At 41.9% G+C, this 26,535-nt stretch overlaps 1 protein-coding gene across 1 annotated transcript in view; it reads right to left on the bottom strand.

The window, feature by feature from the left end:
• LOC306924819 (CUB and sushi domain-containing protein 3-like) overlaps positions 1-26,535 on the bottom strand; it is a gene marked incomplete at both ends in the record, with an annotated part of 337,974 nt that overhangs the window by 122,684 nt on the left and 188,755 nt on the right. Inside the window, 6 exons of the mRNA XM_079503471.1 lie at positions 316-432; positions 2,768-2,837; positions 4,579-4,697; positions 9,312-9,416; positions 15,731-15,827; positions 16,074-16,198. Of these exons, the coding sequence (XP_079359597.1) occupies positions 316-432; positions 2,768-2,837; positions 4,579-4,697; positions 9,312-9,416; positions 15,731-15,827; positions 16,074-16,198 (633 nt within the window). The remainder of the gene's footprint in view (positions 1-315; positions 433-2,767; positions 2,838-4,578; positions 4,698-9,311; positions 9,417-15,730; positions 15,828-16,073; positions 16,199-26,535) is intronic.

Here is a 26,535-nt window from a genome sequence, read left to right as displayed (position 1 = left end):
AGCTTGCACTCCACCGTAACATGGGAGTTTTGTTATTGACATGTACTGTATGATATAAATGAATTTTCTCAACAAGCAGGGTTACACATAAATAAGAGTTAAGAGGACGAAGAAGGAGACAAGGGAGGTGGAGAGGAAAGAAGGACATACTACTACATATACTACATAACAGGGAAAAGAGTAATAAAACAGCAGCAAACAGACATCTAGAAGAGAAGAGAAGAGAAGAGAAGAGAAGAGAAGAGAAGAGAAGAGAAGAGAAGAGAAGAGAAGAGAAGAGAAGAGAAGAGAAGAGAAGAGAAGAGAAGGACAGACCAAAGCCAACAGGGAGTTGAACCCTCCAGCTGCAGTCCAGGCTGCTCTGGTAGTTCCCTGGGAACCCGGGGCTGAGGATGACGCCGCTGAAGTCTGTCATGGAGCCGCCACACTGAGCTGTGAGAGACCAGCCAAGGAGAGAGAACATGTCACACGAAGAGAGAGGAAAGGAAAGAGAAAAAATAACTGCAGAGGTGAAAGAGAGGTTATGATGAGTGTGTCAGAGATGAGGAGTAGTGTTTGTGTGTGTGTGTGTGTGTGTGTGTGTGTGTGTGTGTGTGTGTGTGTGTGTGTGTGTGTGTGTGTGTGTGCGCGTGTGCGCGCGCACGGCGCGTATGTGTACGTGGGTGTACGTGTGTGTCTGTGGCTGAAGTGTGTGGGCTGAATTTGGATGGGTTTGTTTTCCTCCATTCTGTGTTCCACTTGAGCTTATTTGTATGTCTGCTTTTTTGAGACATGCAGTCGTGCACATTTCTGCATGTGTGTGCAGTGCGCACAGTGCACACGTGTCTGCATATTGGAGCTTATTTGTCTGTGTACATATTTGCATTGTGTGCGTGCGGGCGTGCGTGCGTGCGTGAGTGCGTGCGTGCGTGCGTGCGTGTGTTGAATACCAACTAAGTGGGTGTTTGTGAATAGACGACAGACTTGAAAAAATTGCTGTTTTCGCAATGCTACAATTTAAATAAATGAGGCCATCGATATGCAATACGCCATCTTGCCATTTTGCACGAACGTGATGCTTATCATTTAACCCCCCACACCTCACACACACACACACACACACACACACACACTTCCTCACACACACACACACACACACACACACACACACACACACACACACACACACACACACACACACACACACACACACACACACACACACACACACACACACACACACACACACACACACACACACCTCCTCTCACACACACACACACACACACACACACACTTCCTCACACACACACACACACACACACACACTTCCTCACACACACACACACACTTCCACACACACACACTTCCACACACACACACACACACACACACACACACACACACACACACACACACACACACACACACACACACACAATACCTGGACTCGCTGTAGTGAATGTTAAACTTGTCCCTTTCTCCCGTCATATATACAAACCTTTCTCTTACGTAAACCCCCGTGTGTAATGCAATTATTGCCACCAGAGGCATGAATGTAAACTCCTGGCTGAATCATCCCTCTCTCTCCACCCTTGACAGGCCCATTTATGTGCTAAGTGGTTGGAAACGCGAATGGGGTATTGCCAACGCATCTTAAGGGACCACCAGCCTGCGTCCTGGAATAAGTGAAACACCGTCTTGGGATTTAATTGGCGCTCATGGGTGGGAGGGGTGGGCTTTTGACCTGTCAGCGTGCGATATGAGAAGAGAGGAGAAGAGAGGAGATACGGGGGTGTGGATGAAGGGGTTGTAGTACGTACATGTTGCGAGGGCAGAAAACTGCTTTGACGTCAGTCCTTGTGTAACAAAGAGAATGCGGCCAGGGAAGAGGGAAAGCATGAGGGAGTGTGTGTGTGTGTGTGTGTGTGTGTGTGTGTGTGTGTGTGGGGGGGGGGGGGGGGGGGGGGAGTTGGGCTAACGAGTGAGAACGTGAAACACATCCTATGTCCAGGAGCTGGGTTGTCACTGGCAAAGCCTGGATTTATGTCGGAGATGAACAGTGAAAGCCGCAGGGAGAGAGCATTTACATGATGAGCGCAGCGTGTATGCGCGTTCACTGGTGTCTTTGTGCATGTGTGTCTCTGTGTGTGTACTGTGCTTTTGTGAAAGTGTGGCCATGCTTGTATGTGTGCGTATCCGTTTGTATTTTTGCACGCACATGCCTGTGTACACTCATCTATCAGTGTGTGTGCGTGTGCGTGCGCGTGCGTGCGTGCGTGCGCGTGCGTGCTTGCGTGTGTGTAATTGAGGGTAACAGTGAAGAACCTGGTCCTAGAGGAAGTGGGGTGCATCCTTAGTAATGTCTGAAATCTATCAGTGTCAACATCAGAGCTGTCGTGGGAGGCTGGAGACTCCAATCAGTGGTATCAGAAATCAAACAACACACAGAGAATGAACAAACACTTATCGATTTTTAACTTGAAGGCGAGAAAATAATCATAAGACCCCCTACTCCCCAAACACATATACGTTTATAATACTGTAAGTTTCATGCTTTGCTGCTTTCCTGAATAGAATAATAAGATGGTGTGCGTGTGTGCGTGCGTGCGTGCGTGCGTGCGTGCGTGCGTGCGTGCGTGCGTGCGTGCGTGCGTGCGTGCGTGCGTGCGTGCGTGCGTACCCATAGTACATGAGTGGAGAAAGGCAGAGGATAGAGACAGAATGAGAAAGACATGGAAAGAGTGAGAGAGTGCATGCATGTGTGTCGGCAGGCTGAACACGTTACCTAAACACAGTGGTACAGGGTAGTTCCACCTCCGGACTGGACCGGGCATGCAGGTAATGTATGTGTTACCCTGTAGGGGGACAAACAGCAACAACAATCTCAACCAGCACTCCACTGCTCCAACATCTTATACCCGAAAAGAAAACAAGCACACACACTACAAAATAAATACAAATAAAAATAAACATTTCAAACCCGGAGACTCCGGAGATCAAACGAGAATCGCTGGGCTCATCTTTAAGCTTATAAGCCATAATGCTAAAGAATTTGAGAGTGAGAGAGAGAGAGAGAGAGAGAGAGAAAAAATTGCTTCTATGTAAATTCACATCGCAAGAGCGATGGATCAAACCAATGGATTTGTGAAAATTAGTGTTCACTCATATTTTTGGGGATTTTTCCAAATCCCTTCTGAAGGTTTCGTGTGTGAAAATAGTTGATGGTGTTAAGCCCGGATGGGGTGGGGTAGGAGGTTCCTGTCGAGGAAGAACATTACTCAGGGTCTGACAGAGTCTGCAGAGAACATTAGCCTGGGAGAATGTAAGAAGAAAGCAAAACAACAAAACTCATTCCAGGCTCCCTGCTCCCCCTGCTACTGTATATGATATGTACTGTATAGAAGATATGTACTTTTATAGAGGATCAAAGTTTAAACTTGGAGATGTGTTAATATTCTTATTCTTGTCAGTTCAGGTTTACAATAAATGGCTTATACACCAAAGGGGTGTAAAAAAAAAGAAAAAGCATTATTTTGTTTTCATCCAACCGAGCTTGTACACGATACATCTCTAAAAAAAACTGCACGCACGCACGCGCGCACGCATGCACACGCACACGCACACACACACACACACACACACACACACACACACACACAGCTGCCGTTGTTGTTGTTGTTTTATGGTGGTGAATTACTGGTGTTCAATGTTTGTGTGCCTGAGGATGTGCAGAAGTTGGTGGTTTGTCCATGGAGGCTCTGTAGTAGAGTGAATGCTCTAGCCAGTGAAAAAGTCAATGTTGGGATTAGAGAGGCGACTGTTAACACCATCCATCCATCCATCGCCCACAGCCCTAGAAGGTTCTACAGTTCAACAGCGTCACAGCTATCTACTCCGGGAGGAATGGATTGAGAGAAGTTAAAGTCGTTTTCCTACACACAAACACCACATGACCACATGCACGCACACACAGACGCAGACACACACACACACACGCACGCACGCACGCACGCACGCACGCACGCACGCACGCACGCACGCACGCACGCACGCACGCACGCTAGGGCATTCATTAAAAAATCGATGCATCAATGCATCAATTTCATTAACACAAGTCAATTCAAATTAGGAGAAGTCGAAAGTCGGAAAAAAAAGAAATACAAAAAAATGTATATTTTCAATTGTTTTCCCCATATCATATTTTTTGCTCTATGTGTGCGTGTGTTGACTTGGAAAAATCTCAACTCATTAATGAGCGCACGCGCACACGCACACACACACACACACACACACACACACACACACACACACACACACACACACGCACACACGCACACACGCACACACACACACACATTCAGTTTCACAGTCTCTCTTTCGGTCTCTCTCTATCTCTCTCACACTGTACGCACGCACACTTCCAGTAACATACAAATCATATTCTATTCTTATACTGACTAGCTCATCCTTTGGGGTATTCCCTTCACGCTGTCACTCCAGGGCAGGCAAAAGGAGATATGATTCAATTACCTGCTTTTTTTTATTTTTTACAATAGCGAGGCTAGATCTTATGCCTCAACACAGTACTTCCCTTACCTTCAATGAGAAGCCCTGGTCACAGACGAAGGAGACCATGTCACCCACGGTGTAGCGGTCACCCACTTTCTGCCCGTTACTGGGGGGCTGAGGCTCCGGGCACGAATCCAAACCTATTGCTTAGGGCAGAGTCACAACACACAAGTGTAGACAGCAATCATTCTTCTGCACAGAATGGCCACAGTACAGAACAATAACCACTGATATCATATAGAACAGTATCTCACGGTATACTCAACAGTATTGAAATTTACATTGGCATTCAAAAGGTGTTTAATTACCCTGTTCCTATAGAGAAAGGAGGATAATTAAATGAAGAACACATATGTTAACGTGTAATTACACACTACTTCATTTTAATGTGCTTGTAATTGCATAATGATTGAGTTGGGGGAGGCTTCCTGTTCGTACCATAACACTGGGAAACTAGGACAAGTTACTACGCTATTCTAATAGTGGTTGTGATCGCAAAATCCTTTAGATTATGATTTGAAGCAATCACTGTGAAATTACAAAGCAATCCCTTACGTATTACTTGACAGAGGCCCTTAGTTCTGTTGGAACAAAAATGATTGCAGCATATATTTTAACATCTTAAGGCAGTAATGGTTACACCATAATCCATAAGGCTTGATTTATGTTTTCTTGCATGCAACACCGGCGTGCAACAAAGTATAAATCAGTGGTAAGATCACTCCAATATCTAGTTGAGAAACACAAATACATCATTGTTCATTTTGGAGCTACCACTCGCTGTAAAAGTTTCAATTGCAAGAACTTTGTATGCATGGGAGAGTGACAGTCAGATAAAAGTCCTCATTTACAATTCAGTCTGGGTCATTACTGATGTCCCACATTAAACTCACTGAAAACCACCGTTTGGTGCATTCTAATTTTGTACTCTTTTCTTCTGCCAGAAGGTGCAGAAAATATAGGCAATGCATCAATTAAATATCTTATGACTACTTTGTTCTATGAAATTGAGAAAGAGACAGACACAAAACAGACTGCTGTGCCAGATGATTGGTACATCTGTAAAATACAAAAAGACATTTCCATGTGCCTCAGCTACAGCAGTACACATAATTAGTGACTAGTGAGCAGACTCAGGAGGTATTCTCGAATCATACACCATGTATTTATAACCATGCAGAGGAAAATGCTGAGAAGGTGGACACATAAAAATGCATGCACACTCTCTCTCTCTCTCTCATATATGCGAGCACACGCGTGCACACTGCACTGCACACATACTCACAACACAACACATAAAGAAACACACTCAGAGGGACCGGTAGAGAGAGAGAGAAAACAGGTAGAAATACAATATATGGGAGGATGGTTGAACAATGGCGGATGTAGCTGAGTGGATACAGCGGCCGTCTGGGAATCCGAAGCTCGCCCAGTCTATGTGTTAAATTGTCTCTGGGCAAGATACTTAACTCCTTACTGTCCCCCCCAGGTTCCGTATTAACCATATACACTCTAGCAACCCTATTCTGGGCAAATCATAGGTAAATATTTGACGAAAATAGGCTAACATTCTCCAAAGATGTACAAGCTCACAATGTCTCGCATGAGCCAGAGCTTGTAGATCTGCTGAGAGAGATGGTGTAGGGAAGGGAAGGGAAGGGAAGGGAAGGGAAGGGAAGGGAAGGGAAGGGAAGGGAAGGGAAGGGAAGGGAAGGGAAGGGAAGGGAAGGGAAGTAATCCTGCGGACGAAATACAGTTTCAGCTGCAGACAGCTGATGGCTGCTCAGACGGTCATGATGATTTAAGTTGTCTTGCTCAGGGACACTTCAACCCACAGACCAGGTAACCTTCTGAATCTTCTGGACTTCATGTGGTCAATGTATGACTCCAGATTTGGGCAAAATCCAACGTTGAATATTTAACAAATGTATAAAGTAAGATAAACACCAGTATATGATGCTAATGTTATATAATGTATGAGAAAGGAGAGAGGAGATCCGCACACCTCCACGGGCCTTCGTCAGAGGCCTATGAGGCTGAAACGTTGTCTTTTTTTGTTCTATTCAACCTGTTTCCTATCTCTTTCCCTTTGCTCTCACTCTACCTCTGTCCTCACCCACTTCTTTACACCTGTAAACCTGTGATGTGACAAATAAAACGGACTCGAAAACTGATATGTGAAATAAATACATGGAGGTATTTCTTTGGCCTACTGGAAGCACAGGAACTTGGGCGATGTGTTTTGCAAGATTAGACACCGGACAGAGAGACTAATTTGTCTCCATGCCATGCCATAAAAATAGCTGAGTGGTTGTAAGAGATTTGAGTACTGGGATGTTGTACATAAAATAAAGAACAGCCGAAGGGGTAAAGGAAATAGATGTAGAGGGCTTTGGCCATATTAACCACCTCAGCAGAAGAGACTCGTTGCAGTCACCTGAGACAGTGGAGTCGTGAGTTTGAACAAAATCATTATGACTTGTTGGAAAATGTATATTTAACTATTTAAACAGTAAGAATCATACTAAGTATGCTGCAGTATTTTTTTTATGTTTTTGGCAGCTGGTGGTACAGTACACCAGGGGTTCTCAACCCGTGGGCCGTGACACGAGACATGGCCAAAGCATTTCCGGGGGTCCCCAGCCAAAAACGTTGAGAACCCCTGCAGTACACTATAGTGTGTGTGAAGCATTGTCTACTGCAAGCCATACAAGTATACATATCAAGTTTTGTAATGTAGCAAACCATAAGTTATCTAGCCTCAGTACCCAGGCTTTTATTTATCTAAATAAATACATAAATAAATAAATACATGCAAAACAAAAAAATAGACTAGAGGAATCATGTGGTCCAAGAAACAAAGAGCTTTAGCTGAGTCAGCAGGCTGTGACACCAGCAAAAAATGTTCCCTGAAGGAATGCAGTCTCATTCAATAGGCCATTTGGTGCAATTAAACTAGGCTCTTAACAACCTGGCATCTACAGTAGCCTATGTGATTGTCCAAGCGAGTATGAGGCAATGAGGTACTCAAAGGAATTACAGTACCAAATTTGATTTTCCATCACAAAATCTTTGAAAATGAAGTAAGGCATGTCAATCACACAAAACAAAAACAAAATGTCTAGCATACTGGGAAGGGGGCAGTCAATTACAACAACTGACTTGCACTTATAATAATATAACATTATGTATAAGTGCTTTTCAAAATGTGCTTTACAACAATATCAAATATGATGGTGAATCAAATCAAGATAGGGTGTAATAAAAGCTGTGGCTCCCATCATGTGGATCTTCATGTGGCGAGTTTGTGACATCAGTCGTCTATGAGTTATTGATTGATTGATTGATTGAATACTATTAGTCAGAAATGTAAACAGCACCTGGTACAGTAAGGCATTACAGCTAGGATAACATTGTTTCCATCATCGTCCTATGTATTCAATTCATCAATCGATGTATGTCTCCAAATTTGGCCACGGTTTGAGCCACGGTGTAAAAACTTTAAAATCAAGTTGATATCTATTGACTTCCCCTGCAGTAGCAGGGGAAGTCAATAGATATCAATGGCCAACTGTGACACAGAGCCTGGAGTAACGCTCCTACTGTGAGACAAGTCTGAAGACATTCTCAGCAGTAAGGGTCAGTTGTCGGAGGGAGACAAGCCTATTGAGATGGACAGGACTATTGGAGCAGTTCCAAGCCGAGGGAAAGGGGCTCATCAGGATGAGCTGATTGTGAGACACAACGTATTCATTTTCAGGAAAATGGCTTCACAGCCACAAAGGCGACAGAGATTGACTTGCTGACTCACTACTCATTTTATCTGCACCATTGATCATTCATTTAAGCCAGAATTGATTTAACTGAAAAGGGGCCACTCTGCTTGGCCATGCAGGTTAAGTAATCCCACACCTGCATGCGTGTGGTCGCAGAGCTATTATTATTGACTGACGTTCCGCTGCAGCGACACTCACACTTGTGGATCAACACAAATTTGATCCACGTGCAACGCAAGGCAATTCAACTTATCTCCGTTCCCTGTGGCGGGCGCTTTCTCCACCATCCTTGCTTCAGCGCTCCATGGAAAATGAATGACAAAGCCGCCCACAGCCAAATATTATTTCTTGTAGCGTGAGTGAGACGTTAAAGTAGCTGTAGGGTGTAGGAGAGTCAAACTCGCATAGAGAGAGACGTGAGGTTCATCCCAGGGAGAGGGAGGAACACTGACAGACAAGTGCATAGTAGAATAGCCTAGAGATAATTTGTTCTGCTTGAACAAGGAATATATAAAATCCAGAGGGGAGGTGGGAGTTTGGTCACTTAGGGAATATGAGAGACAAGAGACGAATGAGTGGAGACCAGGACGAGGCCTGGGAAACCACTATCGAGAAGCAGGAGAGTGCTGCTGTAAGACGCAGTCGTGGAGGAAACAGTAGGAGGTTCATCATAGAGAGGCCAGCCCGCTGAGACAGGCAGCTAGGCAGAGATGTGCTGAATGCAGCAATGAAGGCATCAAATTAGGAATGAATAGAGGTTAGGTGACATACAGACAGGCGTGCAGAGAGGCTGACAGACATTTACTCACCGCATTCACACTCTCTCTCTCCCTTTCTCTCTCTCTCTCTCTCTCTCTCTCTCTCTCTCTCCCTCTCCCTCTCTCCATCAACTTGTGCCAGCTAGACAAGATGTCTTTCACCTCCCATACTTTGCACAGAGAGAAGTCCCCCACATATACAAGACTAAGGCTCTCTCTCTCATACCTGTGTACTCCAGGTGGAAGCCGATCGCTGACACACTGATGTCGGACTGAAACGTCAGGTACAGGTTGTTGGAGGTGCTGTTCAGCAGCTGGGGGATAGTTGTACCTGAAAACAACAGAATGTCGTTCTGCATCCAGACATAATGGTACATCCACAAATATGACATATAGTACAGTAGAGTAAACAAAACATTATTAAAGCTCAACTATGCAGGTGTGTGTTGGCAACATTGTTGTTATACACCCCCAACAGACAGAGGCGTCTGTTGTGAGCATTTCCATGGAAAATGTGCTGTTCTTGGGTGTCAGGAAGCAAATAGAGCTTTACATGTCTAGCTAAACTGCAGCCCACACACACACCAAACTGTTGCTACGCTCAAAGAACAAGTGTAACCCCATCTTCCATTTGGACATATTTTGGAAAAAGTGAAGGGAGGAGCTCATCTATCCGAGTATCAAGAAAAGCACTATGTAAGTCTGATGTATTATTATTAGTAGTAGTAGTAGTAGTAGTAGTAGTAGTAGTAGTAGTAGTAGTAGTAGTATTTTATCATCATCATCATCATCATCATCAAATATTATAAAATATGACTCCTTTAACTATCCTTTGAAGAAACCGTATAGTCTTGCTGGCAGTCCACACACATTCACTATTGTATTAGCCAATTATATAAAAGGATGTTTGTAAAAACTGTATCGACATCATGATCATCTTGAGGGCATTCTTCACTGTGATTATGGGTACACTGATAAGTCACACCTGAATAGCATCTGCAGTGCTGGAAGCACCTTTGGAAAGCTCTCATGTCCCAGACGTTATTGGCATGAACTTTATATCTCTAAACTAAAATCTCTATAACGACCTCTGTCACAGAAGTTCAGAATCTCTACAGAGTAGTACAGACCATTATGCCTTCTTTGGGTTCTGTCTCACTATTCATTGGAGGGTAATAAGAGAAAGCCCACAAGTAGGAGCATGCACCACAGAATTAAAATTAGAATCCGGGGACATTCAGTTAAGAATATTTCATTTGTCTTCAAGCATTAAGGTGTATTGTATTCCATATACGCCTTGACATATTTTGCATGCAGACTGTTAAATATAGTCAAAGTTTCCCTGAGGATAAAATTGATTGCCTTCCATTTCAAGCCTTTCATACCACAGTGCAACCCTGTGAGAGTGCTACACATTCAAATCAGTACAAGTCTACAAGATAACTACTTTCATTCCAAAATAAGATATCCACCATTAGAGATAGCTTCACCTACTATTAGGAAAGCAAATTCTGATAGAAGTGAAATTAACCATCATTATACTGTACATGTGGTTCTTAAACTACGATATGGAATATAGAATGCATTGCAGACCCGTTTATAATCCGGTACCATGTGGCAAGATAAGTGTGCTTTCATCACGTCGAGCCCTTTGGCTAGACTACAGGCACTGGGGCTCCAAGGATGGCTGGACAAACAGATTGAACAACATACTTTAGCCTAAAGTATGTTGTTCAATCTGTTTGTCCTTCCGTACGGCACTTTACTGGCAAACATGTCAATGACTACTGACTAGATTGCTATGAAATGCTCCCTGATTAGTGTGGAGAATGGCGATCCCTTGGATTTTCCCCTAGCAGCACCACCATTAGGCCTAATTTTACACTTTGCCACAATATAGGCTTTTGGCATTCCTTCCAGGAATTGAAAAGGGATAATATTATGCATGTGCATGCCCAGAGGTGCTGGTCATCGTGATATAATAAAAGATTATCGATGCAACACAAGGTGCTTGCCTTTTATAATGGGAGAAAAAAATAAAAATAAATCACACAGTGTTCTCACATTGACTGTTATTATAAAAGTAAAGTTAAATAATTCAAAAGGTGTGCAACAAATGTGGGAAAAACCTTCCTATTTGCAGAATGCACAAGAAATGTGATGCTGATCGCTCCAGCAGTTTGTGAGATTAGTTCGGGAAATACAGACATGCAGAGAAGAGGAAAATGAGCATGAGGTTATTATTTCCTATTGATGTGAATCCTGCATAGTTTGATATAATACATATTTGAGAAATGCAATACACCAGACCTACTACTCTACTGCCAGGATGATTGTCCATACAATCAAAACGTAACTTGGGGTTTGATTTAGGAAATGCATTTTTCAGAGCAAGAAATTATGGTGTAGCAAATCTTTCTAAAAAATTAGCAAAATGTGTGTAAAATCAGCAAAAAACAAAAGGATCTTACCACTAGCTTTCTTCACAAATGTGTTCATAAAAGGTGTCTAATATCACCTATCAATTTGTTTCAATTTTGTTAACACATTCCCTCCCGTTACTATAGGTGGGATTGTGAGGCCAGTGCCAGTGTTATGCGTGAAAAACGCGAAAGAAGAGACCACGTCTACCCGACCCGGAAGTGATATCCCTCCATATTTGAGCCACATCCTAATTCTAGGCTGTGTATCAATGCGCGGTGGATTAACTTTTAGCGTGATCAAAGATTAGGGTTTTATAAGGGCCCAAAGATCGCAGTTTGTCTCATTTTGAGGAGAAAAAGGACTATTAAGCAGTGGATCGAGATGTAGGTGTTTCTACCATGTGAGTACAAAAAAAAGCTATTCACAAGATTATCTCGTTCTGGCACAGATTCAGTATATGGCAAAAATTATCAAAATTTCATTATGCTTTAAGTAGCACTAGAGCGGTGCCCGTGGGGCCTCTACAGGGGTGCCTGTTGGGCACTTGCCTACTTGGAACGATGCAAGCTGGAAATGCATGCCCCACACAGTCCAGAGCCCTGGCAGAGGCCTATTTTTTATAGATGTGACATGTCAAACTAGGGGGTTTCATGATTCTGAATCCATTGCAAGCATTAGTTTTGCATGAAAACCCCTCCTTGAGCTAAATTCGGCCATAGCACAAATGTGCTGACCTCATCACATTTGTGATGACGGCTATGGCTGTTTTTAGCAGAGTGTTTTTCGTGCTAAACTGATGCTTGCAATGGATTCAGAATCATGAAAACCCCCTAGTTTGACATGTCACATGCTACTTAAAGCACAATTATTATATATATATTTGTTTTAATTTTGCCTTATATAGATTGTTAATGGTACCCCAACTATCAGCAGTTGTCACAAAGTTTCCCAAGGGAAACAAATTTGAACAACTTGATAGGTGATAGTAGACACCATTATGAACACATTATTTTGTAAAGAAAGGTAAGCATTTTCCTTGCAGATTTCCCATACATTTTAATTTTAAAGGATTACCCTGCAGTGTACCCTGTGTAAGGGATAACAATAATATCTGGGGGTCAATTTATTAATTTATGTTAGGTAGCCATGTAATAAGCGGGATAATATCTGGCTAGGTGGTCATTGAGTTTAACCACTGAGGCGAAGCCGAGCTGGTTAATCACCCTGAAGGTGAATTATATCCCGTTGGGAATATGTTAGAAACAGCAGTAAATCAGCAGGGCCCAGCAGGTGCTCAGAGGGTTTGATTAGGCTGCGGTCTGTTATAGAGCGGAGCAGTATGTTATTAAGAAATAACACACCGCTGAATTCAGCGATTGACCAATCAGAATCAAGCATTCAGCAAGCTATGTAATAAAGTAAGGTAGAGAACTCCAGGGCCCCAGGAAGAAATAGCTGTTGGCATGTGTAACAGCTAATATAGGGATCCTAAATAAACTCAAACTCAAAGGAAGCAATGACGCACCTTTCCTTAGAATTCATTGAACCAGCTCTTAGCATGGCTGACACTTAGATACTTTGGGTAGAAACCTCCTTAAGAAGAAAAATACTATTTGTTTGCACCACAACTCTTGATGAGCAATGACAGTAGGCTATACAACAAACTAATAATGTTCAGTTTCAGAGATATTTTCAACTCCCTACTATTATTTTCTACATTCATGAGAAGGCTTTAAATAGGGATATGTGAGGGTTATAAGCAAGGTTGATGGGTTTACAGTAGGCAACATATACAAGAGATATTGCATATTCAAAAATAAGGCTATATTATGGTCCCAAAGTGCTTCTATTGCACATTGGCTTTCACACTCACTTCAGGTCCTTATGTAGATGAGTGGCCTTTGCCCATATACTACACAAGTATTAAAAGAGATTTATGAGGGCTTGGGCGCTTGTACTGAAATGAAAATAAATCTATAGAGTAACATGGGACCTGCATAGGATAGGACGCCACATAAAACTATGGTCTTGTTTCTTCATGTACACTACAGTACAAGTAAGACCCTGTACACTCAAAACACAGTACAGAATTCATTCCATATGTTGATCTGACCCCCCATGCCAAAGCGCTAGCGCTCGATGAGGTCAGATCAACATTATGGAATGTCAGAACAGGAAGGACGGGTGTGGTAGGATCAACATATGGAATGTCAGAACCGGTCAGCTCCATATATGGAGATCTAAGGGTTTGAGGTTTGAGGTCAGGTGCGTGTTCTACTTCACAATAGTGTTGCACAATATACTGAAGCATCAGTACTTTTCCGCTACTGTAACGTGCATAATGGCTAATTAATATATGCTTTGTCGTACAACCGTGACGTGTGCCAAAAGGAGCTGAACTAAAACCTGTCCACAGATGCAAGGCATTGTACAGTAGATCAGCTATTTTTGATGCGCGGAACCGACTATATACTGTACGGACAGAGTATAAATCAAGGAACATCAATCAATGTATATTTAGTAACTTGTATATGTCTAGAAATCTGCCTACCCAATGTCAAATTGGCGATATTAAGCAGCTATAATTATGTATGCAATGCTGAGCCAGCTGGGCCAATGGCTACAGAGAAACTTCTAGGTTGACAATTCAAGCGCATGCAGCATATTGTCATGATGACAACGCCTGCAACTTGCAGACCGAAACAGGTGCACAGTTGCCTGCAGGGCTGATGATGACGGTCAGCCCTGCTACACATGTATGTGCAAAAGATGTTGAGTATGTCTGTGCAAGACAACTCTAGCCACGTAGGTGGCCTGAAATGTCTCTCCACACGCATCTCTATAGTATAACCCCATAAACACTAGTGTCCTTATTCTGGACATGTGAGCTTGTAGATCAGAGATTTTAGAGAAGAGATTTGGTGCACAGGGAAATAAGGAGGGGACCATATAGTATGTAATAGTATATAATAGTAATGTGTTCGCCAGCAATAAAATTGTCAGTTCAAGATTTACCAGTACAAAGGTAAAAGGGAATCTATGTATCGGAGTTTCCTTTGTTCAAAGAGTGTAGGCTATAAAGGAAAAATATTTTGTTGTATGCGTTCTTAACAGGTTCTGTTCATAGGACGTGTCCACACGTCATAGGGAATCCAATCGACGGATGCATAGGACGTGTGTACACGTCCTATGCATCCGTATAGTGCCACCAGGAGGCTGGCTTTTGTAAAACACATTATTTTCCTATTACTCTTGCAGATTCTCCCACAAATCGTTTCACAGTGTCTCTATAGTCATGTGCTCAAGACGGATCTGTCCGATATTTCATATTCCATCCTAATTGGCAAACATTGGCTTTCAAAGTTTGCAGGATTGGCCCGTTTTGAACAAAAAGCCAAATCATGAACATAGCGTGCAATTTACGTGAAATCTTTCACGCACTTTCCTACTAGGCTGAGGAATATATCCCACCCTTTTCACATTGGCCTGTCATAGCGCCACCAACAGGTGGATTTTTGGAACAAAATGCCTCAATTCATCCAATTGCCATCAAAGGCGTAAGAAGAAATTGCACCCTTTTCACATTGGCCTGTTATAGCGCCACCAGGAGGCCACAACCTGACCTGGCCTGGTGGAGACCTGTGCCCCGAGGGGCACAGAAAACAATATATTCTCCCCGTCTGTCATCTTTTCCCTGCTCCACATTAAAACCAGGAAATGCTCAACCATGTTTTCTTTTGTTTAGTTGTTAATTTCTGTACATGAAATATATATTTGTCAGTGAATATCTTAGTTACACCAACATTGTTTTTGTATAACCATGCTTGCTCCTAGTAGTATAGTTCCAGCATAAAAAGCATACTGGCAATCCATGGCATAACAATCGTTGGCTAACTTCATTCAGCAATCAATTGGGGATAAAGATGCAGCTTTAACACCCATATCTCGGACAAATGGTAAGATATATCATCAATAATGTATAAGACTTACAGATATCTACACAGTCTCGGGTCGTGGAGAGTGAAGACCTCCTACAAACTAATGTACAGTAACTGGCGTATTTCATTCCTTTCACTAAAAGCTTCCTAGGGTTCATAAAAAGCACTATGAAAGGCTATGCTAAATGCCACCACATCCATCACGGTGGAGCCTGGGGTCTGGTGACGTTTGATTGAAATTCAGGCGGGAGCTGACAAGAAAATTCAGTTGCGTCAGTTTTACCTGAGTAGCTGCCAAGTCTGGGAGCATTGCCATCAGTTCCATCGAAAAAATCCAATGAATCCCAGTTGTGTTCGGTGGCAAAGGTCACAACTTGAATCTGTAAAACAAAAGACACTTACTTATACAAATGAAGATGGAGAGAGATAGTCCTAAAAGAACACTTTGTGGATGAAAACTAAACTAAAAAACTAATATATACACTTTGGAGTGGAACAAAATGACTACCATATTATATAATTTGATTATTTACACAAATATCATGATTATACACACATCCAGATCTGACACACAACCCCCTAAAACATATCAAACATTATATAGGCCTCTGATTATGGCCTCTCACTTGTATGCCAGCTCCCTCAGGAACAGAGATCTTCCAGGCACAGTTCAGATAGTTGGCGTACGGGTCAGGGTATCCAGGAGAGAGGATGGTCCCCTTGCGTGCCGTCAGAACTCCACCACATGGGACTACACACAAATACATAGAGAGAGAGAGAGAGAGAGAGAGAGAGAGAGAGATGAGTCCATACTCAGTGGATGTCTGCAGTAATCAGAACATTGTAAACATCCCAATATACTGTAAATAAGCCCTCCTTACAATGTACCAATAACAAAAAGCACATTTCCAATGTATAGGCATGCACATTTGTTTTCCTTAGTGTCCAAAAGGTGCGTGTGTGCGTGCGTGCGTGCGTGCGTGCGTGCGTGCGTGCGTGCGTGCGTGCGTGCGTGCGTGCGTGCGTGCGTGCGTGCGTGCGTGCGTGCGTGCGTGCGTGTTATTCCTACTATACAGCGCAAAAGAGAGAAATGGTTTCATCAATCATGCATGCCTGTCTAAGACGGTTAAGTTATGCAGCAGAGTTCTATCATGTTGATGCCTCATTCCGCAGCTGAATACTAACATCAAAGTTCACCAGTGGGGATTTGAAGTCAGAATTTTCCATGCAGGCATAGACAGAACCTACAGTAGCTGGGATGAGAGGGGAGCAATACAGATGCTATGAATTCAAAAATAGTTTCCACACCAAAACTTGATTTCTACTAATCTCGGGCAGAAAAACTAGGAAATCATGTACATCTCTGAATCCACAGTTTCAGCGCGTTACCGTGAAGTCTGAGAGGGCTCGAGCGCTGTCCCATTTGAAATCATGAGTCAATGACGGCTCGAGGGCTGTCCCATTTGAAATGGGTAAGACAATGACGGCTTGAGGGTGGTCCCATTTGAAATGGGTAAGTCAATGAGGGCCCTCTATGCACCGTTTCAATAAGTCAGCATCGATGCAGACTTTGTCTAAGGGAATTGCCCACAGTCCAGGGGAATCCTCCAAACATCAATCAGTTAAGTATGCAAATTACTATATGAATTGCAATAATAGAATGAATAATAGAATAGAATAGAATTACAATAATTAGAATGTCAACAAACAGTCTGCTTTCTCACCATTCTCAAAGGGAGAAAAGTATATTATTATATTATTATTTAACAATAAGAGGCTTTAAAGCAAATATTGTAAAGAAGGACAGGAAGAATTTTAAAAGTGATGTAAAGTGTCATGAATGAAGGACTCATCTTCAAAATTTCTGTCCCATTCCTTTTATGCCATTTGGAGCCCTTGCAGCCTCTCCCCCTCAAGCACTTACCAACTGACGTCACTTAAGTCAGTGAAGGTACAGGGCTTGAGGGCTTAGGGTGGACATTGTAATTGGGCCAGACAGTAAAGGATAAAGATGATATCAGGGGGATAACCTTGTATCGATTTGCAGTGACCCTAGGCAGTGGCAGGCAACAGGTGGCACGTGGGCCAGAAGAGGCATATCAACCATAGTATCTGGTCTGGAAATGTATTTTATAAATCATGTATAGTTTTGGACAGACAGTCCCATGCACATATAGGCTATAATGTCCAAATAGAGAATCAGCGCCCACCCAAGAATCTTATTATACTTTTGGGATATGGGGAAATAAAACCCAGCCTGTTTACAACATTTCATAACTCAAATGGGCCATTAATGGGCCTGCCCCTGTCCTCTTTTATATCTTGAGTTATTTTTATCCATTCTCCACATCTCCCAGTCTCTTTCCCCCTGTGTCTTATGTAAGGAAAAACAAAATAGCATCTCTTCCTCGTGTGACTGAGAATTTCATGCAGAACATGATCACACTGTGTCAGCAAGAACAGTCTGTAGAAAATTACATACAGAGGGATGGATGCTATAGGGCGGCAGTGGCTCAGGAGGAAGAGCGGCTGTCTGGGAGAAGAAAGATATCCTTGAGACATTGAACCCTAACTGCTCCCGATAAGCAGCTTGGTGCCTTGCATGGTAGCCTCCACAGTTGTGTGAATGTGTATCACATACAGTAACACGTAACTGTGTGCCAACAACATTGCGTCGTGTGTGAATTGGGAATATCCTGTAGAGAACATTTGAGGGACTGAAAACACTATAAAAAGTGCTATATAAATGCAGTTGAGGCAATCTGGTCCAAGTTCCAGTTCTTAACCATTGATTATGTTCTGGCACACCATCTCATGGTTTAGAAAATAAATGGCCGGAGGCCAAACTTACTTGCGGACCCCTGCTCTAAGAGGGCAAGTGGACCCAAAAATAATGAAAACCACCAGGAAAATGGCCATCACAGCATAACAAAGCCGCAGCACCCCTTTGCTGAAGAGGTCAAGCATGCACTTGGTGTACGGCACACATGCACTCATCCACACTGGTTGAGAATATGGTGATAGACGACATATCTGATATCAGACCATATCACTTTTTCCACATCTCTGTAGACCTAGGTTTTTTTGGGGGGGGGGTTGCACCAAAGGACTCTCAAATGTGCGTTCATTTATAATAAGGAGTTTATGCACTTCAACGCTACTATAACATATATCGTATCTGCATACAGAGTTGTCAATGGAGTGTTCTCGCTTACAGTCTGAGTGTGTCCTGCATTGGAATTCTCAATCACCTAATGATGTTTTCCCTTACATGCTGATGACTTTCACATAATGTCAATATGTAGATGTCACATTTAGCCAGAATTCCAATTGAAACACAAGTCAGCTGAGCAGTCCTTGTGGCTGAAGCTCCTCTCATCCTATGCCTTGTGAAAAAATCTAGCTTGTTTCAAAAATATATATATTACAAAAATGGCGGTGTAATATTCACATTGTCATGTGTTCTGATATAATATACAGTGTACTCTTAGTAGACCTTTAGGCTTAGATCTTTAAATGTTACAAATTACAGTTGAAAGCCTTCTCTTAGCAAGGAAATGTAGATTAAGTATTAACCTAACCGGGTTCGCTATGCTGGTCATTCATTTTTATGGGATATGTTTTATCCTTCCATCTGGGCAGGCTGAATTAATTACATGCATTTCCTTTTGGGAAATGTAGACCGGCAGAGAGGTAACAGTGGGGCCCCTGAGAACACTGGGCACCATTATTTTAATTAATTTATGTGATGTACTGGGCATGTTAAAATCATTACTTTACATGATTTCTGAAATTTTCCAAAGCATACATTTATTCTTAATTTCTTTACATTTTAGAAAAAGGATGCCAATTTAATGTTGAGTTTCACACAAGGTTGTAATGGCACCTGGACCTGTATCTGTCAGATATATGTGTGATAACATCAGTATTTAAAAATTGTATTTGAACAACATTACACTTCACTATTGTCCTTTTTCTTTAGTCCAACAATTCCAAAGACTTCCACTTTGTAAATTAAAACATAAGCAGATCTACTAGCTCACAACACATCACGTGAGCTTGTAGATTGGCTATTTTCACATTTTTCACCAGATTATTCAATAGAGCAGAGATGTGTGGACTGCTATTGTGGGCATCAAGCAGTCTCCAACACTTTTGGGGGAGAAAAGTGCAGTGTTGAAATGTATTTCCTTCCTTCACGCTCTCTCTGCTCTGTTGAGGTCCATTGTTATGCTGTCACCAGATGGTGTGTATTTTGTTGAACATCTGTTAAGCCAGCAAGCGTATTTTAACATTCGTTACATGACAGATATGCTAAGAAGTGCAGTGATAGAAAGTTCTACAATAGAGCCCACTGACTTTGAAACCCACTTACAGGACTCTTCACTCCCTCTCCTTAAGACTCCAGAGACAGGAACAACTGTCCCCTCAAGGTTTTAGGGATGTAACTGTCAGTGGTGGACAGTAACTAAGTACTGACGTACTGTACATTTACTCTTTTCTTTTTTTTGTTGTATTTGTAATTTACTTGAGTATTTGTATTTTTGGTTACTTGACTTTCAGGCCACCACATTTCAAAGACATATATTGTACTTTTGACCACTATACATTTCTAGGAGAAAAACAAATAAAAGATCTACAACATCACAATGTGTTTTTTGTTTTTTTACAGTAATGGCAATGCACAAAAACATGTTTTACCTTTGAATAGGCTACTTAAAAAAATGTACTTTTGAATACTTAAGTATTTTTAAAAGCAACTTCAACTTGTAGTTGAGTAACATTTGACTTTGTCCACCGTGTGCTGCCTGTTCCGAGAGACATCAACGAGTGCTTGGTAAAACTGATATCTGATGTTCAAGGTTACTTAGCTTAGCCATTGTATACAAAAATCTCATCTGTACAGCAGGAGCATGAAAAGGCTGTCGATCAAACAAGAGGTTGTCCTTGAGATGTTGGACATATTGTGTCCCCTCAGATACTATCTCTCAAAGATGAGGATGTTAGCCCGTACTGGTCAATTACAATAACTGCATTTTCCAACAACCACCAACCACTGGAGGATGCAGAGAAGTATCGCAGCATCTCAAAGCAATAAAATGGAGAGAGAGAGGAGCCTAGAGAGAAAGAGAGTGAGAGCGAGTACAAAATATTTCACTTTCGAAAGAGAAGAAGAAATATATAATTCCTTCACGTCATCTAGTTCAACGCAATTTCAAACTCATCAATATTTTACAGGTGATATCCACCCCCCCACGCATGCTGAGAGTCACGCCAAAATGACTTGTTCATTCCCCTCCTTCCAAGCGAAGCATTAGAGAAAATGAGCCCTATATACCTCGCAGCGTTCACATAATGGAGTAATCACGCTCTCGTATAATCACTTCCACGGTGAAGTCATCTTCAACAGACTCATTTCGCATGTAGTGTGTTCAATACGAAATCGATTAGCCCCTGCACGAGGACGGACAAGAACGAACCATGTTATTAATGTTGTTAATGTTATCACAACAATGTTATTATTGTGAGAAATGGGATACGATGATTGCGATAATAGCAAAGTGGCAAATGTGACCCTAATGAATGCTGCTTGACCATTACACCTGATTTATACTTATATTCATTGTTGCACATCGTGTTGTGCACCCAAAATAGACAATCTACAAACTCACAATGCGACTCAGGTGCACAACTATAAATCAGGCTTTAGTCTTTAACACATTCTTAAGAAACTAGATGCAAGTTCCCTGTGTAGACTCTTCTGAATGAATACCACTGGCTTTACTGCAAGGATCAAAAATATTCCGAGGGAAATTGCTCTGCTAACTTAACAGCTCCTTTGAAACCCATGAGCTAAAAGTTAATGTAATTGGTTGAGCATGATTAGAGACCATGACAGTCATAAAAGGATGGATGCTACCCAGCCATCTCAATCTTTGCCAGGCTCATATATCATATTTACAGCAAGTAGCCAGGCATGGCGAGTGCATGCACCGGAACACCCCAAAGGGAAGTGACTGACACTATACAGGCCAGTCAAAGCAGATTCCTATATCAAAGACCATTTGATCGAGATGTCAACTTTTTAAATAAAATACACAATGTGCATTCAATATGTTTCCACAGCAAAACGCACTAGGAAGCACTGTTTACTCTTTTCCACATCTTGTTTTCCCCTGGCTACATCGAGAAGAGGAAATAACTGAGATTTTTCAGTCAACAATGTGAAAATAACAAAGTTACTAAAATAGGGTTTTTTGTCTGTTCTGTTGATAACATGAGAATCACTGTCGGCACAAGATAAACTGTAATAAATAAAGAACACATGGGCTCCATTATCTCCCATTTGTCACCATTATATGGTGCAGCTCAAGTCCACATCAAGACACACTTCAACATTTCTTGGACCAATTAAACAACAAAGCTTTGCATTTTCCAACTTTTCAAGGTCGCAAAGCTCAAAGAGAAAAGTGAGAAAAGTGCTACAGCAAGAGACTCAAACACTACTGCATAATAACTGTGTAGGAGGGTCTAATTGGGACAGAGAGTGGGCATATCTTGTGAATCCATTTCAAAGCAACTTATTTTTTACTCTTATAAAAAAGAAAGAAAAACATAGGCAGAATTTCCTTCCAAATAATCAACTACCCATCAAGTATAAAATGGTATAAAATATTGTGAATGTTGCCTTCATGTCGACCATAAGAATTTCCAAACAAGCAAAAACTAAGTAAAAGTGAAATACTTTAAAACAAACTTCTGAGTAACCTCTTTTTTTTCTCATTCAATTTGTATTATTTTTTTGATCAAGCAAAACACAAAATATAATAATTTCAAAGCATACAAAATGAATGACAAATTGAACACACACACACACACACACACACACACACACACACACACACACACACACACACACACACACACACACACACACACACACACACACACACACACACACACACACAAATTGTACTCTGAGTAACTTCTGATTTGTTTCAATAATTTAAACTCACATACTAGTTGCAAATATGCCACATTTTTATAATAATTATAGGCTATAGCCTACTACCAGCAAGACGCCTGAGGGTGAGGTCGCGTGCACGCATCCGCCTGGGTGACAGCAGACTGCTGCGCGAGCGCTGGCACTTTTGCATGGGGGGTCAGATCAACATATGGAATGAATTCTGTACTGGCCATATATGGAGCGTGTCTTGAGTGTACAGGGTTTGATGAGGTCAGATCAACATATGGAATGTCAGAACAGGTCAGCTCCATATATGGAGATCTGGCAGCAGGGGCAATATCTTGAGTGTACAGCGTTTGATGAGGGCCCAGGTAGGGCCGGGCCTTATTATCCAGGCCTGTTGAAAATTCTAGTTTTCACCGGCTGCCGGGCACGGCTGCAATAATAACTTTGGGACAGGCCCGTCTAGCGTTTGGCTATAGGTTTCAGTCAAAAGGGAGACATCGAAGAGGAAGGATGGATGGGGAAGGATCGACACATGGAATTGTCAGAAGTTCAGAACAGGTTCTGACATATGTCCATATATGGAGATCTAAGGGTTTGAGGTCAGATGTAGAGTTGCTGGCCAATATTGATGACATCAGGGATCTCCATATATGGGCTTAATTGCGACAGCAGCTCGCATTTACTATGACATCAGGGATCTACATCACTGATGATGTCACATGATGTCACAAGACCTGGGCACCATATATGGGGGCTTTCCCCATGTATGGGGATTTTGAGTGATACACTGACTGACTGACCGACGGACAAAAAACGCACGATTTCATAGTAAATGCGAGCTGCAGTCGCAATAAATGCACCACGTCTCTGTACGGGTGTACGTATGAGTGTACGTGCGTGTGTGCAACTGTGCGTGTGTACGTCTGTAGTCCATGTAACTCAACCGTTTGACCCACCTAAATTTGCCCCACATGTTCCACACCACGTCTGTAGTCAATGTAACTCAACCGTTTGCCCCACCTAAATTTGCCCCACATGTTCCACACCACCACACAGAGTGCAGTGCCCGGCCTTGAGTCGGTGGTATACAACTATTCAGTATTTTAGCCGTGGCGTGAGCGCCCCCTCCAGAGATACTTCCGGGTCCTACTTTTGTGTCGCTTTTGTGTCCCCATGGAGTTATACTGTGACGCTCCGTCTGACTAAATCTGAGACGAAAACAACCACGAAAGTCTCATTTTACCACTTTCTACGCAACAACAAAGCTGCTGCTCTCCCAAATCTGGCTGTGACAGGCCGTCTGCCCTGGATACTATCGCCATTTTATTTAATTGTGTCAACTAAATCCTCATTAATGGAAACTAGATTCAACATACTCAAGCCTGCACACATTCTAAATATGCCCCCGAAATATTGTACTGAGCAAATGGACTGTTACCACCTTCAATAATAATGATAATAATAGTCTTTATTGTCTCCACATCATATATTTTCTTTGTCATGGACACTTTGTCATGGACATTAATAATTCTACTCGATTTGGAAGCATTAAGACCCATTTTAACCCTCAATGGCTTCCTTTCTGAAAAATAACGTCATTGTAAAAAATGATACAGAGATCTCCATATGGGACAAAAACAGACGGTTAAAACGGGTGCTAAGTCATTTCTAAACTGTTCATATGGAGGAAGATAATTATAGTGAGTGTGTGTGGTTTACTTTGTTTTAACTTGTGGTGTGTTGTCCGCTCCGGCTGCTCGATTATGGCAAAAATCATAATCACGACTATTATGGTCAATATTGAGATATTTATTAAGATGATTACTCATTGACTTATTGACCTTGCAGTTATTGACCTTTACAAACATTAAAATGATGTGGATCATTTATTACATGGGAACAACGTGGCTCCAACATGGATCTCAGGATTTATGTGACCAGCCTGTGAGTGACGTCAGTCGTCAATATGACATATCCATGGCGTATATAACTCCAAATTTGGGCAAGGCATCAGCCCCATTAGAGACCCATTGACTTCCATCCATTATATAATTTACGAAAATACTTCAAATAGTTTAAAATATGCATAATACAGAGCCAACTCAGTGGAAAAGAGTGTTAGTTACCAAAAGATGTGTTGATGAGTTGATTTTGACAGGGAATTTTTATTTCGTTTTAGTGATAGTCTTCTGAATACAATTTAATTTAGTTTTAGTCATATATTAGTCATCTGAAATGTTTTAGTTTTAGTCGAATTTTAGTCGACTAAATATACAGTTTGTCAACAAAAAAATATTTTTTGTAGGCCTTGATAGCATCATGACATAATGGCAGATTTTACACTTGGTTGCATGCTGAAAATAGCAGACCTACAAGCTCACAACGTGTTGCAGAGCAACATGTTGTGAGTTTGTAGATCTGCTATTTTCAGAACGCAACACCCGAGGAGAACCAAATAAAAGATGACGTGTCTTTTATTTCTACTGGATATTTTTTCAAATAAAGTTGTTTTTATTTGTGTTCTGTTTTGTAAAGCGACTTTGAGTTCTCAGAACAGCAAACCTAAGCACATTGTTACCTCCGGGTATTTTACAGTATTTTGTGTGGGTTGTCTGTGTTGTATCATAATGAGTAGGAATGAATCATGGTAGTACAGGACTCTGAAAGCATTCAGCTGAGTCTCAGTTGGACAGGAAAAGAACCGCAATAAATATACTACGGGCTCACCCAAGGACAAATTAATGAATATTTCCATGTTGTACGATTTGCAGGGAAATTGTGTTCATTATATTAATACAAATACCTATTTTGTAAAAGTATCCTTGGCATTAAGTAAATTACATGAAAATACCATTCAATGCTAATTGATTTTGACCATATTCATGTGAACTGAACACTTTCATGTAGTCATCTGGCAACATAGCCAAAACAGGTAGAGAAAGCAGGAAAGGGCGCACACCAGTATTGGTGAGGTGCTGGCCTAAGGCAGTAAATAAGTAAAAATAAGAAAAGGCCGCACACACGTAGCCACGATGCTGTATATTTATTGAAAAGAAACCAACGTTTCAACCTTTCGGCCTTCTTCATTCCCTGAAGAAGGCCGAAATGTCGAAACGTTGGTTTATTTTCATTAAATATACAGCATCGTGGCTACGTGTGTGCGGCCTTTTCTTATTTTTTTTAATTTAACATAGCCAAAAAAAGTTGTGATCCAACAGCTCCTGATTTAAGCATACAAAACAGAACAAGAGCAAGCCAGGTCAATCATACCTGGGCAAGGAGCCGAGGAAAGTAAGTTCTAAACACAGGTACTGGAACACAGCCGTCTGCTGACATCATCTCCATTAAAGAAGCTCTGAGTAATTGAGCATAGTGGGGTTTTTTTCCGTTGAAGTTGCCATGAAACTATATTCATTATTCTGAGCGAGTACTGCCGCTATGAGAGATGTTTCAGCCAGTTTCAATCTCCAGATAAAAATCACTGTTTGGCAATTATACCACAAGTGCCACTGCTATTCCCCTTCCACTTGCCTGTGAACTCAGGTGAACCCTGGCTTGAAGCCCCCACAGTTCACTGGCTGGTGCCATTTACTGGTGGGCACAACCACCTGACTTTGATAAATCTGTACAGTAGCATGCATACTGTATCCCTGTGTGTGTGTGTGCGTGCGTGCGTGCGTGCGTGCGTGCGTGCGTGCGTGCGTGCGTGCGTGCGTGCGTGCGTGCGTGCGTGCGTGCGTGCGTGCGTGCGTGCGTGCGTTCTGGTCCTCACGTTTAATGATGTGTGCGTGATATACACTAGGGGCTCCATTTTCGTCACCGCTAAATCCCTTATCCCTAAACTTCTTTGCATTTTTTTACTATTTTGAAAAACATTTTTGAATAGTTCAACTAGCCAATCTACATTGACACGTTGTGAGCTTGTAGACTGTCCATTTTAACTATTGAAAAATGTTTTGCAAAATAGTAAAAAAAGGCAAAGAAGTTTAGGGATAAGGGGTTTAGCGGTGACGAAAATGGAGCCCTAGGTGTGTGGCCCGAGTGAATCCTCATGTGAAACTAACTGTTTGCATGTACATGAGCATATTTACAGTATGTGCACTTTATATGAATGT

The sequence above is a fragment of the Electrona antarctica genome (assembly GCF_951216825.1).
Source record: "Electrona antarctica genome assembly, chromosome: 6".
Classification (NCBI taxonomy): Eukaryota; Metazoa; Chordata; class Actinopteri; order Myctophiformes; family Myctophidae; genus Electrona; species Electrona antarctica.
This window is presented reverse-complemented; position numbering and strand designations above follow the sequence as displayed.